This window comes from Daphnia pulicaria, chromosome 4 (genome assembly GCF_021234035.1).
Source record: "Daphnia pulicaria isolate SC F1-1A chromosome 4, SC_F0-13Bv2, whole genome shotgun sequence".
In the NCBI taxonomy this organism is placed as follows: domain Eukaryota; kingdom Metazoa; phylum Arthropoda; class Branchiopoda; order Diplostraca; family Daphniidae; genus Daphnia; species Daphnia pulicaria.
Genome location: NC_060916.1, coordinates 16,228,313 through 16,243,587, shown reverse-complemented (window position 1 = coordinate 16,243,587; position 15,275 = coordinate 16,228,313). Strand labels below are relative to the sequence as shown.

At 42.8% G+C, this 15,275-nt stretch overlaps 1 protein-coding gene, 2 long non-coding RNA genes and 3 other non-coding genes across 7 annotated transcripts in view; 5 read left to right on the top strand and 1 right to left on the bottom strand.

Moving 5' to 3' along the window:
* Positions 1–943: 943 nt before the first annotated feature.
* On the top strand, positions 944–3,237 carry LOC124338726. The gene has a single exon (XR_006917967.1). It is a non-coding gene; the product is annotated as a small subunit ribosomal RNA (ribosomal RNA).
* Positions 3,238–4,489: 1,252 nt separating this feature from the next.
* Positions 4,490–5,239, top strand: LOC124337479. 2 transcript variants are annotated; one of them, XM_046791482.1, is made up of 5 exons: positions 4,490–4,628; positions 4,685–4,795; positions 4,870–4,953; positions 5,012–5,102; positions 5,162–5,239. In XM_046791482.1, exons 1-5 carry the CDS (start codon positions 4,526–4,528, stop codon positions 5,205–5,207), a joined length of 435 nt encoding a protein of 144 aa, XP_046647438.1. In that variant the 5' UTR covers positions 4,490–4,525; the 3' UTR covers positions 5,208–5,239. The 2 variants fall into 2 exon arrangements, with proteins under 2 accessions (XP_046647438.1, XP_046647437.1); XM_046791481.1 differs by having other exon boundaries at positions 4,855–4,953.
* Positions 5,240–5,347: 108 nt separating this feature from the next.
* LOC124336656 lies at positions 5,348–6,482 on the top strand. The gene is made up of 3 exons (XR_006917149.1): positions 5,348–6,078; positions 6,145–6,207; positions 6,272–6,482. It is a non-coding gene; the product is annotated as an uncharacterized LOC124336656 (long non-coding RNA).
* Positions 6,483–7,977: 1,495 nt separating this feature from the next.
* Positions 7,978–10,102, bottom strand: LOC124335849. The gene is made up of 9 exons (XR_006916923.1): positions 10,039–10,102; positions 9,852–9,940; positions 9,696–9,795; positions 9,550–9,636; positions 9,321–9,479; positions 9,139–9,258; positions 8,788–8,966; positions 8,581–8,721; positions 7,978–8,525 (listed from the first exon to the last, which is right to left on the bottom strand). It is a non-coding gene; the product is annotated as an uncharacterized LOC124335849 (long non-coding RNA).
* Positions 10,103–12,146: 2,044 nt separating this feature from the next.
* On the top strand, positions 12,147–12,299 carry LOC124338712. The gene has a single exon (XR_006917954.1). It is a non-coding gene; the product is annotated as a 5.8S ribosomal RNA (ribosomal RNA).
* Positions 12,300–12,936: 637 nt separating this feature from the next.
* The window catches only part of LOC124338696, a 4,575-nt gene continuing 2,236 nt past the window's right edge, over positions 12,937–15,275 (top strand). The window contains exon 1 of the ribosomal RNA XR_006917942.1: positions 12,937–15,275. This exon is cut by the window's right edge and continues 2,236 nt beyond it. This is a non-coding gene — a ribosomal RNA (large subunit ribosomal RNA).

The window sequence follows — 15,275 nt, the reverse complement described above, 5'->3', positions numbered from 1 at the left end:
TGTGTAGGCAGTGACCTCTCAAGAAAAAACGTAAAAAATTTTTTTTTGACAGTCACCGGTCTGCGACAAGTAATCAGTACGAAACTTGGGTGCAATGCAAAAAACATTTTGAGAATCCTTGCTTGACAACAACGAATCTAACACGTATAAAAAAACGATCCCCATCGGTGTACCGCTTGCTTTTCTCGCGCTTCGGCGCAGAATCGCTTATTCAGCTGCCCTTGGAATATGTTCGTTTCGTGCATACTTGATCTCGGTCATTCTTCGGTGAACTCTTAAAGAATTGCGCACTTTTATAGGGGTAGTCTGGTTGCTTGTCTCGACTTGAAATGATTTGTTTTTTCCGCCCATGACTTTCTATACGATGCCTCTATGCTGGCCTCTGACCGCGGTTGTTCCGAGTTTTCTCTTTCTCTTCGAAAGTCTTTGCGGAAAATTCTGCCTCGTGTGACCGTTGAGCGGTGAGGTGTGTGTGTGTGTGTGTGTCGTGCGGGGTGATGCGAGAGTGTGCCTCGGCGGTGGAAAAATAAAACTCTGAGCCCACAAAAATTTAAAAGATGTATGCTTGTCAGCTTAGTAAAGCAGGCTTGACTTATGAGCATACAGCACGCCACATATGACCGTCGAAAACCGTAATACGGGAAAAAAGTTGATGAATATATCAAGACCGGTCGAATGAATCCGATTCACTTTGGGCTCATAGACCGTTGAATGGTCTTTGACTTTGGAAATTGAAATGAAAAAAATCCAACAAACGGATCGGATCGGTGTTTCTCTTCACTGGGACTCGCTGTGACACGCCAGGCGTTGCGATCAAAAATTTTAGTTTCCGAAGAAAAAGAAAAAAACGAAAAACGTGTTGATTTGGTGTGTGTTTGGTGATGCGTGGGCGAAATAAAAACCCGCAACTCGCCGGATGTACATCAAACAAACATACACGAAATACCTGGTTGATCCTGCCAGTAGCATATGCTTGTCTCAAAGATTAAGCCATGCATGTCTAAGTACAAGCCGCTAGACGGCGAAACCGCGAATGGCTCAATAAATCAGTTATGGTTCCTTAGATCCACTCCATCCTACTTGGATAACTGTGGTAATTCTAGAGCTAATACATGCACTCGAGCCTCGACTGCGGGCTTTCGGGCTCGCAGAAGAGGTGCTTTTATTAGATCAAAACCAGTCGGGGCCGGGCTTTCGGGCTCGCGCACCGTACCAATTTTGGTGACTCTGGATAACTTCACGCCGATCGCACGGCCTTCGCGCCGGCGACGTATCTTTCAAATGTCTGCCTTATCAACTGTCGATGGTAGGTTACGCGCCTACCATGGTTGCAACGGGTAACGGGGAATCGGGGTTCGATTCCGGAGAGGGAGCCTGAGAAACGGCTACCACATCCAAGGAAGGCAGCAGGCGCGCAAATTACCCACTCCCGGCACGGGGAGGTAGTGACGAAAAATAACGATACGGGACTCTTCCGAGGCCCCGTGATTGGAATGAGTACACTTTAAATCCTTTAACGAGGAACCATTGGAGGGCAAGTCTGGTGCCAGCAGCCGCGGTAACTCCAGCTCCAATAGCGTATATTAAAGTTGTTGCGGTTAAAAAGCTCGTAGTCGGATGTCTGTCTTCGGCCGGGCGGCGCCGCTCTGAATCAAGGGTGTTGCGTTTCACGCTCTGGGAGCCCGGGTGTCAAAGCCCGACTCTCTTCACGGTAGGACAACATCGCCGGAGTGGTGGTCGGTGCGTCGTTGTTGTATCTGCGGCCAGAGTTGGAAAGTTCTTTCGGGTTCTTTTTTAATTTTGGTCGTAGTTGACTCGATTCGCTCCACCCAGTCAATCGTTCGGGGTGCCCTTCACCGGGTGTCTCGGGCGGCCGGCAACGTTTACTTTGAACAAATTAGAGTGCTCAAAGCAGGTGTATCCCAACGCCTGAATATCGCAGCATGGAATGATGGAATAGGACCTCGGTCCGATTTTGCTGGTCTTTTACTTTTGGACCCGAGGTAATGGTCAATAGAGACGGACGGGGGCATTCGTACTGCGGCGACAGAGGTGAAATTCTTGGACCGCCGCAAGACGAACAACAGCGAAGGCATTTGCCAAGAATGTTTTCCTTGATCAAGAACGAAAGTTAGAGGTTCGAAGGCGATCAGATACCGCCCTAGTTCTAACCATAAACGATGCCAACCAGCAATCCGTCGGAGTTACTCCAATGACTCGACGGGCAGCTTCCGGGAAACCAAAGTCTTTGGGTTCCGGGGGAAGTATGGTTGCAAAGCTGAAACTTAAAGGAATTGACGGAAGGGCACCACCAGGAGTGGAGCCTGCGGCTTAATTTGACTCAACACGGGAAACCTCACCAGGCCCGGACACTGGAAGGATTGACAGATTGAGAGCTCTTTCTTGATTCGGTGGGTGGTGGTGCATGGCCGTTCTTAGTTGGTGGAGCGATTTGTCTGGTTAATTCCGATAACGAACGAGACTCTAGCCTGCTAAATAGGTGACGGGTTTTATCAATTGAAACCGAAGGGAGTACGGAGGCGTCGGGATCAGGTGGCGGCGATTCGGGTCTCGGTGGGACTGGTTCCTTTAGTGAGGCAATCTCTCGGCTTGGTTTCGTTGTGCTTTGTTCGTCGGGTGTACGGCCTTCACGGGTTGGTTGCCTGGCGGATGAGGTATGGCGGGGCTTTGTCGGGAATGTCTCGCGGGGGCTGGCTCTATTGTTATTCGGTCGTCGTCATCCCCGGCGATACCTTCTGCTCTCGCGTCCGTCACGCAGTCTTCTTAGAGGGACAAGCGGCGTCCAGCCGCGTGACAGTGAGCAATAACAGGTCTGTGATGCCCTTAGATGTCCTGGGCCGCACGCGCGCTACACTGAAGGAATCAGCGTGTTTCACTCTCCCTGTCCGAAAGGACCGGGTAACCGCTGAACCTCCTTCGTGGTTGGGATTGGGGACTGCAATGATCCCCATGAACCAGGAATCCCTAGTAGGCGCGGGTCACTAGCCCGCGTCGATTACGTCCCTGCCCTTTGTACACACCGCCCGTCGCTACTACCGATTGAATGATTTAGTGAGGCCTTCGGACGGGCTTGTCGGGGTGCCGTCGAGTGGGGAGCAATCTCTGCCCGTGCGGTGCCTACCAACGGCGAGACTGAAAGATGGTCGAACTTGATCCTTTAGAGGAAGTAAAAGTCGTAACAAGGTTTCCGTAGGTGAACCTGCGGAAGGATCATAAACGAACAAGACAAATGTTTTGCGCATATGGCTTTGGTTGAGCACGAAACAACTAAAAGTTGCAAAACAAAAAAAACCCCATCAAAAGTCTTTCGGCGTAAGACATCGTATGAACTATGTGTGGGTTGACGGAAGAAAATCATTTATTTTGAACGGGTATCAGGCGCTCTGATGCGCGGTGGTTTAAACAACACGGAACTGGTGAGCTAGCTCAAACGTTCGTCCTCAAAATGCGCTCTCAGGTTAGTAGGGGGAAACGAGTGCTGCCGCGGTGGCCAATTGGTTGTCCCAGATTTGTTGATTTCGGCGGCCATTTTGATTTTTCTTAAATAGGCCCGTATATTTTTGCTGTATTTTCTTATTTATTATCAATATTTGAGCTTTTTAGTGGTGTTTTTCGTACTCAGCTTTAAAATTTACCCTATGTACATCTATTTCCAGTCATTTTGTCTTATTTTTTTTACCAGTTATCTTTCTCTCTCTTGCCTATAGGAACTGTCAAAATGGTAAAATCATGATTTTAAGGTATATTTATCATATTAAGTAACTCAGTTTATTACAGGTGATATTTCCTTCAGTAACCTGCTTTTTTCCCATCAAAACACCCCTATTTTCTTTGTAAAATATCAATTATGGAGTATGGCTTGGTAAGCTCGCTAAGTTGTTTCCTGCATTTTACATTCTGTCTATAGAAAGTTTGCAGCCGTTCAATTTTATTAATAATTTTCTATTATTATTGATCCAGGGACCCTTTTTCTGAAGAAATTACCAGTATTATTGGTTATCAGTGGAATTTTCTTTATCGTAAACTATGAAGGCTGGAACATGTAAGTTGTTTTTTTTATTATTGGACTTGCTTCCATTGTATTTCAATTAATTTAAATGTTCTTTGATAGGTTCCTGTGTTAAACAACCTCATACAGATTCAGATTCAGTTATTTATTCTTAGTTTAGTTAAAATTTTCCTTCGCTCTGAAGCATAGGGTAAAATGGAGTTTTGTTAATTTAAACTTAAATTTGCATTTTTTAAATTGGATCTCAATTAATTATTACGTTTTGTTTCATATTTTATTTGTAAACAGTCTAAATTTTGCAAATTCAATTTATTTGAAAATACAATTTAATTTTTTAAATTTGGATACTGTTTAGTACTTTTTGCAGACGCATATTTCTATACTTGTTTACATTTTTCAGTTCTGCTGTCCCCACTGTCAACTGTAATATACTGCGTTTTTATTTTAGTTTGTAATTGGATTTGATTATTCTAGTTTAGCTATTGAATTCGTTTAATGGGAAATATGGAACGTAAAGGTTGTGATTTAAGAAGCGAAGAACAAAAGACTCGAGTACAAAAGACTCGAGTTAAGAAGTACAATTGCAGTCGAAGAAAAGGTTTGTTTTTCTTAGACAAATGAAATATTTTAAATGTTAAATTTGCTTTATTTAAGGAATGAAATCTTGCGGACTATTTGCTAGTGGTGCGGATAACTCAGGAGACGGTTCTAAACAGAAAAGTTCTGAACTTGTAGCTCAAAGTAGGATTAAGCGAAAGAGAGATGGTAAACTTTATTATCTTATTCTTAGTATGACTTATTCGAAAACTACTTTATTGTTCTAGTTTTATTGTTTTTAGAAAGTTTTTCTCGGTGGCCAGATATCCATGATCAACCAGCTGATTCAATTTATGTTGAACCAGATTTCAACCAAACTGTAACCTGTAAGAGCATTTTTAATGTTTGTAGTATTATCATATTAATTTCTTTTCGTGTCCATAGCATTCCTGAAAAGTGCTCTTGAAAGTTTTTATCTCTTAGAACAAAAGTCCTCTCTTGGCTACACGGCCAAGCGCATAGCTGGCCATGCCAGGTATTGAAATTTATTATAAAACGATAATTTTATACTAATTATTTCGTTTTTCGTTACAGATCCTATATTTTGGTCATTGGAGAGATGGATCAGCTGAAACTTTAGTAGAAGAACGGGAACAAGTCTTTTCTACTTTTTCAAGCTATAGTAATTCAACAAAAACAATAGAAGCAGCAAGTATGGAGTAGTTTTTATTGTTTTTATTATTGATATCTTACAGTTGAAATTATTAATCAGACAGACGAGATTTTTTAACCGGATAATTAACTCGCCAGCAACTTCAACAAGTCGACCAACTGCTCCTGTAGACCCAGACAGTCGGCCAGCAACTTCAACAAGTCGGCCAGCTACTCCTTCAACAAGTCGACCAGCTGCTCCTGCAGCCCCAGAAAGTCGGCCAGCTACTCCTTCAATTCAAACAAGTCGACCAGCTGCTCCTGCTGCCCCAGAAAGTGGGCCAGCAACTTCAACAAGTCGACCAACTGCTCCTGCAGCCCCAGATAGTCAGCCAGCTACTCCTCCAATTCAAACAAGTCGATCAGTTGCTCCTGCAGCCCCAGAAAGTCGGTCAGCTACTCCTTCAACTTCAACAAGTCGATCAACTGCTCCTGCAGCCACAGCAAGTCGGCCAGCTACGGTTTTAGTAGAACTGCCTCCAGCTACCACTAAAGTTCCGAAAATACTACATCGATCAACAGCTACTTCTGCTGTGATTAAAGGAGCTTGGTCATATACCGATGAAGTTCCGGTACCCACTTTGCCAAGAGCAACGGCAGCATTAAAAGAAGGGACCATTCAAGTACAAGTCACGTCATCAAAAGCTCGAAAAGAAGTTCCTCTGGCCATATGCGATCCGGAAAATGGAACACGAAAGTCGAAATAAAGACGCATGGAGAAATCTTTTGCGGATGACGTAGACTCAACCTCGGATCCTTTAAGGAAACCTACATTATGCGCAGCTCTGCCTTGCAGAAAGGTAAAGTTGCTCTTACATGCTGTTATGTTTGTAATTTTGATTCATTATGCATATTACTTTATTTAGCCGAGGGAGGAGACCGATATGGATTCTGTGTGATGGCAAATGTGGCAAATGGTTTCACCAAACGTAAAATAAATTTAAATTTAAATTTGTTGCAATAAAAATTAATTTGTTTATTTGTGTCAGACAGGTGCTTAGGTTTGAAACGCGGCCAAATTTCACAGTCTGAGCATTTCATTTGCCCAAGTTGTCTCTGATTCGATCAGGGAACCGAAACTGAATATGAGTTGGATGACGAGTTCATGGGGAGGAGGCAGATCCGTGTTCGCTTCATTCACCTCAACACTCTCTGGTTCGTTGACATCATTGGTCTGAGTCCCTTTTTTACCATTAATCTCATCTTTCACATCTTCATCAAACTTTCTTCATTGCTAATGCTTCATTGCGTTTCATGATAAGTGCGATTGTTATGTATTGTTTTATACCTGAGATCCTGAGAAATACAGATTTTTTTTAAAATATATATGGTGTTTTCATTCCTTCTCTATCCCCCGGTATATTACACCAATTCTCTATAAATAAATGAATGTTATATTTAGGGCAGGTAAACTTTCTGTAGGGCGTTTGGCCGTTGACCACCTTTCGTTTTATTATTTTTGGCGAATGGATAATATAACACAAAAAAGCTGAGCTTAGCCTCGTTTTTTCAAAAATTTTCAACGATATCCCAAAAAATTTCCATATACGATTTACCGTTTTGGATCTCGTTGGTCAGACCCCATCCGGCCACGGTGGTCATCATTCCGGTGTAGGAATCTTTGTCTGGATTGGGGAGACAGGACGGCTGGACCAGATCGTTCCACTCGGCTTCCTGGTCCAATTGAATCAGGGCGATGTCGTAGGCCACTTTGCTCTTGGACGGATTGTAAGATAGATGGTTGACGATGCGATTGACGCGAAACATTCGAGTTCCCTTCCGGGCCGTGTGGGCTCCGTCGCGGGCCTTGGCGCTCAGCCCCGCCACTCCGATGTGAAATTGCGACGCCTCTTTTCTGCATGTGTGTGTCAAATTATCCGCTTTGTATAATTTTCCGCTTAACGTATTAACGTATTAACGTTTCGCATGAATTAAATGTACATGCATGTACAATGGATTAAATTTGAATCCATATAAAGATTCAGCGTAAAAAGTTGTACATAGTTAATTATTTGCAATACGATCGGAGGCAGCCTGCATAGCGTTATGTGCGTTTGCGTGAATTATCGTTCAGCGTGAATTGCCGGTACATGCGTGTAAAATTGATTGTTTATGAATCCATATTTGGATTCAACGTAAAAAGTTGAACAAGTACATTATCTTCATTATTTTTGGCGGGAGTTTGTCGTTGGCGACAAAAAAAATTTTGGAAAAAGGTTGCCTAGATAAAGAAAGTGAATTGGGTCGTTTTGATTCCATGAAAAATTTCGTCGAAAACGAATAAGTCCCGCAGGCTATCGCCAAAAACAATAAAATTAACGCCCTATAGTCAACTTTTTACGCTGAATCTTAATATGGATCCATAAACGATCAATTTTACACGCATGTACCGGCAATTCACGCAAACGCACATAACGCTATGCAGGCTGCCTCCGATCGTATTGAAAATAATGAACTATGTACAACTTTTTACGCTGAATCTTTATATGGATTCAAATGTAATCTATTGTACATGCATGTACATTTAATTCATTCTTATTCATCCCACTCATCTTTAATTGCCGTTCCCTGATCGACATCATCATAGTCCGTTCTTCCGCTATCACTTTCATCGTATTACACATAAACAAATCTTCTTGGCACGTACTTTGCTCACGCGTAAATAGAACATTCAAATTAAATGAAGACTCCGATGAAAATCATGAGAAAATAGTTTATTTCAGCGGTCATGAAGAAAGTATTTAGGAAATGTAACCGTACACTTTTTGCCAATAGAAGATTACTGCCTAATTCAATACAATAGAATCATCCGATGTAGAATCATCAATCTCTTCGGCATCACAATTATCAATGTTTTCACCAAAATCAGCCTCATCGTCAAGGTTCCTCGTTGTCATCACTACTTTCACAATCGTTTTCATCGTCGCTATCATCTTCATTATTACCTACTACTACATGTACTCTATTATTCCTCGAATAGGCGCTAACCGCACCCCTAAACCAGATGTCACAATCGTTTAACAAGCGATCAAGTCTCTTTAGTTCCGACTGCATAATGAACGCTTTCCACGAACTAAGATATCGCCACTTTTATGGTCCCTTTGAAAGATATCTTCTATTTTTCTTCTAATGGTCATCAATCCTGTTTCATATCTTCCCATTTCCTCTCTTAACTGCAAAACTTCTTCTTTGCTTCGGATACAAAGCATCCAGGCATCTATCAAACTGAATTTTTCTTGGAACGATACTAAAGAAACAAGAAGTTAATTTCTTTACATTGTACAATAACTTATATGTCTCACTATCATTAGCCAACTGCCATGGAAAAACGCGACGGTAGCAGTCTTCCATTGTCACCTCATATCCATCTAATTGGGGGTTAATAACAGCCAAAATATTTTAATATCGCAAATAGGTAATTCATTGGGCTCGCCGAGAAGGTCCTGAAAAAAGAGAACGATCAATTTAATATGACTATATTTGTTATGAGTGATGGGCAGTTTTATCACTTTGCTGATTGATGGAAGTAACGCGCCGACATACTCTCCGAGAGACCATCAAACTTCACGGAAAATGTGACAACATAAAGGATCGCCAGCGTTATTTAGTACCATTGGCGAGTTTTGCAAACAGCCCAGAGAAAACGGCTATGCTGGATTTCGTATGGCAGTACTCCAGTAATCCAAATCTGAAGAAAAGAAAATCACGTTAAAATTGAGAAGAATAAGACTTTAAAAAGTGTCAAATTTTGAATTCACTTGAAGAAAAATAAATTATCAACTAGAAAAGTAACAAAATGAGAAATAGTATATTCTTAACAGTAAAGGAAATAAAACTAGTCATTTATTTTCAAATTATACCTATCGGCGATGTTTAAAAGTTCAAAGATTGCCTTTTCATGACTGCAGAGTCATGAGGAGGACACCTGTTATCTTCTTCGTCTATGTAAATTTTTAATACCTGGTCCGCTACCCAGGAAGCTGCAAAGAAACTAATATTATGGGCCAGTAGTACACTATTTTGTTTCAAGACTGTGACTTACCACTTCCTTTATATCTGCCAAGAGATAGCCCATCCTCCACATCTTGATGTCGATCCATCCTTATTCAACAGAAAAGAATTCAGCCAGTCATCCAACTTTCTCTTTCCCTTCTTGTATCATAGCATGGATCCTTGTTTAGCCTTCCTCCATTCCAATGAGCTAAATATGAATATTTTCATTACATTTTTGCTTTAATTTTGACAAACTTGTAGATAACGAAAATATTCACCCAATGGTTTGTGCAAGGTCCCTGCAGTTCAATATAAGTTTTTTCCCTTTGCTGTCAAACAGCACAGCAACTGAATGGCCACCTCCACTAGAATTGAATAAAAACATAAGTATAAGTAATTGTAACATTGATGAATATGAAAATACCCTTCGATTCACCTAGGCGTCTATATAGGTTTCTCTGACCTAATACCATAAATGATATAGACGAGATCCTACTGACAGCATATCCCAGGCCTTGGATTAACTTAAGGAATGAGAATATTAGAATTAATTACAATGAGAACATGTATGTTAACTTACATGTTCTCATTCCAGCCTTCACAGTTTACGATGATAAAAATTCCACTGATAACCAATAATACTGGTAGTTTCTTCAGGAAAAAGGGTCCCTGGATCAGTAATAATAGAAAAATGGTTAATAAAATTGAATGGCTGAAGTTTCCTGTAGACAGAATGTATAATGTGAGAAACAACTTAGCGAACTGACCAAGCCATACCCCATAACTGATATTTTACAAAGAAAATGGGGGTATTTTGATGTGAAAAAAGCAGGTTACTAAAGAAAATCTCACTTGTAATGAACTGAGTACCTTAATATGATAAATCTACCTTAAAATCACGAATTTACCATTTTGACAGTTCCTAGGCCAGAGAGAGAAAGAAAACTGGTAACGAAATTAACACTAAATAACTAAAAAAAGATGTGAGTAGGGTCAATTTAAATGCTAAGAATGGATTAACAGCTTTAAAATGCTCAAATATTAATTACAAAAATGCTCAAATATTAATTACAAATAAGAAAATACAGTAAAAATATACAGACCTATTTAAGACTACAAAATGCAAACAAGAAAAGAAAGATCCGTCTGCGTTAAGTACTAAACAGTATCAAAATTTAAAAAATTTATTGTTTTTACAAATAATTTGAAATTGTAAAATTTAGACTGTTTACAAAGAACAATATGAAACCAAACATAATAATTAATTGGGATCACATTAAAACAATTGAAATTTAAGTTTAAATTAACCAAACTCCATTTTACCCTATGCTTCAGAGCGAAGGAAAATTTTAACTTAAATAAATAATATATAACGGAATCTGAGTGTGAATGAGGTTTTTTAACACAGGAACCTATCAAAGAACATATTTATATTAATTTAAATACAATGGAAGCAATTCCAATATAAAAAAACAACTTACATGTTCTCATTCCAGCCTTCATAGTTCACGATGAAGAAAATTCAACTGATAACCAATAATACTGGTAATTTCTTCAGAAAAAGGGTCCCTGGATCAAAAAAATTAGAAAAATGGTTAATAAAATTGAATGGCTGCAAACTTTCTATAGACAGAATGTAAAATGCAGGAAACAACTTAGCGAGCTTACCAAGCCATACTCCATAATTGATATTTTACAAAGAAAATAGGGGTGTTTTGATGGGAAAAAAGCAGGTTACTGAAGGAAATATCACCTGTAATAAACTGAGTTACTTAATGTGATAAATATACCTTAAAATCATGATTTTACCATTTTGACAGTTCCTATAGGCAAGAGAGAGAAAGATAACTGGTAAAAAAAATAAGACAAAATGACTGGAAATAGATGTACATAGGGTAAATTTTAAAGCGAAAAACACCACTAAAAAGCTCAAATATTGATAATAAATAAGAAAATACAGCAAAAATATACGGGCCTATTTAAGAAAAATCAAAATGGCCGCCGAAATCAACAAATCTGGGACAACCAATTGGCCACCGCGGCAGCACTCGTTTCCCCCTACTAACCTGAGAGCGCATTTTGAGGACGAACGTTTGAGCTAGCTCACCAGTTCCGTGTTGGGTTTAAAGCGGATTCGCCTTTTCAAATTGATTTTTCTTTCCTCTCGGCTCAAAAAAAAAACACAAAGTCTTTCGATTTGGTCTATGGCCGTGAGCAAATTCTTCCTGCTTCGATGGTGAATGTCTCTATAGATTCATTCGACCTTTAGCGGCGCTCACAGTGTTGACGTTAGTAGAGTGAAGAATACGATAGCCCGCCTGGGCCGCGAGTACCGAAGGAACAATAAAGGAGATTTTATAAAGTCTTAGTCCCTAAATCAAACACTTTGAAAAATAAAAACTCGGTGGATGGAGAGTCGGAAAAAAAAAAAAAACATCAAGATTTTGAACGGGTATCAGGCGCTCTGATGCGCGGTGGTTTAAAGCGGATACGCCCAATCGAAATTGTTTTTTTTTGTTTCTCTCTTCGTCTTCGGGATTTTTTGATTCTCGGTGGGGGACGAAAGTGTGAGACTTTACTCTGGACGTTCTTTTCGGGCGTAGATACTCGTGGTTGCGTGCGTGTGCGTCGTATAGACTAACACTCCAAAGCCCGACACTATGCCGTTGAAAACCGAATGTTTTTTAAGCTTGCCCTTCGCCCTCTCGATGAAGTAGGAAGAATTCAAAATCACAATAACACACTAAACCCAAATTCTAGTACGAGTGTTTATCGGAACATTTTCTTTCTGGCTTTCTTTCTCCGCCCTCGCATTCATTTGCTTGGGCGGGTTGGAGAAAAAGAGAGAAGAAAACGAATATGTCGTTTTATATACGACCCTGAACGGTGGATCACTAGGCTCGTGGATCGATGAAGAGCGCAGCAAAGTGCGCTAATCCATGCGAACTGCAGAACACATGGAGCATCGAAATCTTGAACGTAAATGGCGGCCCAGCTTCTCGCTCGGGCCACATCTGACTGAGGGTCGGTCGAATGATGAACGAACAGAGATTTTTTCAGTCTTGGTTTTGCATGTTGGGTCGCGGCGAGATTTATTTTTCACCCGGCCTGACCGCATAAAAGCTCCCGAATCTCTAACGTCTGGGTGCCGCGCGACTTAAGTGTCCGCGATGCCTCAAATACAAAAAAGGGGGAAAAATAAAAGAAGGTTCGCCCTGTTTTGTTTTTTTCCTCTCTATTCAAAAGAAACCTTTTTCGATGGCAAAACAGATGGGAAATTTTTGAGCCAACTCAAAAAAAATTTAGAAATAAACACATCTTCTCGAACAAGGTGTCGGCTGCGTGTGCGCGATATACCGCTTCAACGCGAGTTTAGTTGTGTGTGTGCGCCGGGCGTGTCGAAGTGTCGACCACCGCGAATTATCACTCACTCTAACCGCTCGTTATGCAAGCTTGGTTCGCGCACGACGCGTTGTTTCAATACAAAAAGCCGCAGGACGCCCTGTCACTTTTCGTAAATTAATTTTTGCGAATAACGAGAGACTCGCTTTATTTCGAAAAAAAAATTTGAACCGGCAATTATTCAATCTTTCCCGGCTTTAAAACGCCAAAGTCTGTCGAGCTAGATAAAGTGTTGTCTCCTTTTGAAAACAAACAATTCATTCTGACCTCAGTTTAGATGAGACTACCCGCTGAACTTAAGCATATCAGTAAGCGGAGGAAAAGAAACTAACAAGGATTCCCTTAGTAGCGGCGAGCGAACAGGGATGAGCCCAGCACCGAACCTCGCGCCCGGTTGAGCGGGTGCCGAGGAATGTGGTGTTCGGGAGGATCGTGCGCGTCTGTCCGGTATCTATCGTCCAAGTCTCCATGAACGGGGCGAGCAACCCACAGAGGGTGTCAGGCCCGTAGATAAGACGAGCCGAGACCGTGCATCGGATCCCTTCCCAAGAGTCGGGTTGCTTGAGCGTGCAGCCCTAAGCGGGAGGTAAACTCCTTCTAAGGCTAAATATCGCCACGAGACCGATAGCGAACAAGTACCGCGAGGGAAAGTTGAAAAGAACTTTGAAGAGAGAGTTCAAGAGTGCGTGAAACCGTTCAGGGGGTTAAACGGGTGGGCCCTCGAAGGTCGAACAAGTCCCCGCTCCCGGCACTTGGTTGTATGCCCTTAACGCTGCATGGAGACTGCCTGAATTGGCGGCTCTCTTCCATAAGTCGTTCTGCGATCGCAATAGCCACGCCAAGGTCCGCAAGTGGGGGGCCTAGTAGGACTCCGCGACCGACTGGGTGTCTGTTACACGGGGCGTCCGTTAGCGAGTTTCGTGGTTACCTTCGCGGGTGCCGCGATGACGAGCGCGGCGTTTCCCAACAGTACTGCCCGGTCGTGACCTGTCTCCTCCCGGGAGGTGTCGTAGCTTTTTTTTGTAAAAGAGAAAAAGTTGCGGTGCTCAACCTGTGGAGGCCCAGAGCGGAGAGTAGAAGTCGGGTCCCACCCGACCCGTCTTGAAACACGGACCAAGGAGTCTAACATGTGCGCAAGTCGTCGAGAAATTATCAAACTAAACTCGCGAGGCGCAATGAAAGTGAAGCGGCCCCGATGAGGGTGCATCCGCGAGGGGTGATCCCGTCTCGAACAGAGCGGGCGCAACCCCAGGGCGTCCGAATGCTCGCGAGATCTTTCCCCCTTAAAAGGGTTTGGTCGAGTCGGCCGGACGAACCCAGAGCGCACACGTTGGGACCCGAAAGATGGTGACCTATGCCTGGCCAGGACGAAGCCAGGGGAAACCCTGGTGGAGGTCCGCAGCGATTCTGACGTGCAAATCGATCGTCGGAGTTGGGTATAGGGGCGAAAGACTAATCGAACCATCTAGTAGCTGGTTCCCCCCGAAGTTTCCCTCAGGATAGCTGGTGCTCGCAAAGAGAACAAACGGAGTTTCATCCGGTAAAGCGAATGATTAGAGGCCTTGGGGTCGAAACGACCTCAACCTATTCTCAAACTTTCAATGGGTGAGAAGCCCGGCCTTTTTCCTTGATTGAGGCCGCGGCAATTGATTTGAATCTGAGCGCCCAGTGGGCCATTTTTGGTAAGCAGAACTGGCGCTGTGGGATGAACCAAACGCCCGGTTAAGGCGCCTAAACGACGCACATTTCGGATCCCACGAAAAGGAGTTGGTTGCTAAATACAGCAGGACGGTGGCCATGGAGGTCGGAATCCGCTCAGGAGTGTGTAACAACTCACCTGCCTAAGCAACTAGCCCTTAAAATGGGAGGCGCTATAGCGTCGTGCCTATACCGGGCCGTCGGTCGGCAGAGCGAATAACGTCCGTGTCAGCTCGAAGAGAGCGACGGCGCTGAGGCCCCGACGAGTAGGGGGGTCGCGACGGTGAGCGTAGAAGGGTTATGGGCGTGAGCCTGCCCGGAGCCGCCGTCGGTGCAGATCTTGGTGGTAGTAGCAAATACTCCAGAGGGATCCTGGAGGACTGACGCGGAGAAGGGTTTCATGTGAACAGTGGTTGGACATGAGTCAGTCGATCCTAAGCCGCAGGCGAAAGCCGACCTAGTGACGGGCGTGATGTGTTGCATCTATCGTATGAGTAGCGGGCGTGGTTGTGGTTGAGTCGTGTGTCGGTGATTCTTCTGTGGTGTGCGCGAAGAGAAAAAATGTAAAGTTGCGGGGTCAAAGAAAACACATGAATAAGAAAGCTTGTGAGAATGATAGAAGGTTAAAGAAGTGTCTTTTTCCTTTTTTTGATTTCTCTTAGCCGGTATTTGATTGTTTTTCTCCCGTCTCTTTTATTTTCCTAGTACCGTTCATCGCGTTATGGCATCGCATGCTTCTTTCGCAGCGCCTTCGAAAATATGAAACCATGTATCGTATAACGTGAGACGCCACCCAGGTTAAGGCGAAAGGGAATCCGGTCCTGATTCCGGAACCAGGCTGCGGCTACGTCCGCGATAAAACGACTTTAACCCTCGTAATGTCACGGTCGCGGTAACGCGACAC

What these genes read in the sequence shown, in the direction of transcription:
- LOC124337479 (XM_046791481.1), top strand. Translation starts at nt 4,526, where the DNA reads ATGGGAAATATGGAACGTAAAGGTTGTGATTTAAGAAGCGAAGAACAA. An exon ending in GATTAAGCGAAAGAGAGATG is followed by an intron (nt 4,796 to 4,854) that starts GTAAACTTTATT and finishes TTATTGTTCTAG; the next exon opens with TTTTATTGTTTTTAGAAAGT. An exon ending in TTTCAACCAAACTGTAACCT is followed by an intron (nt 4,954 to 5,011) that starts GTAAGAGCATTT and finishes TCGTGTCCATAG; the next exon opens with CATTCCTGAAAAGTGCTCTT.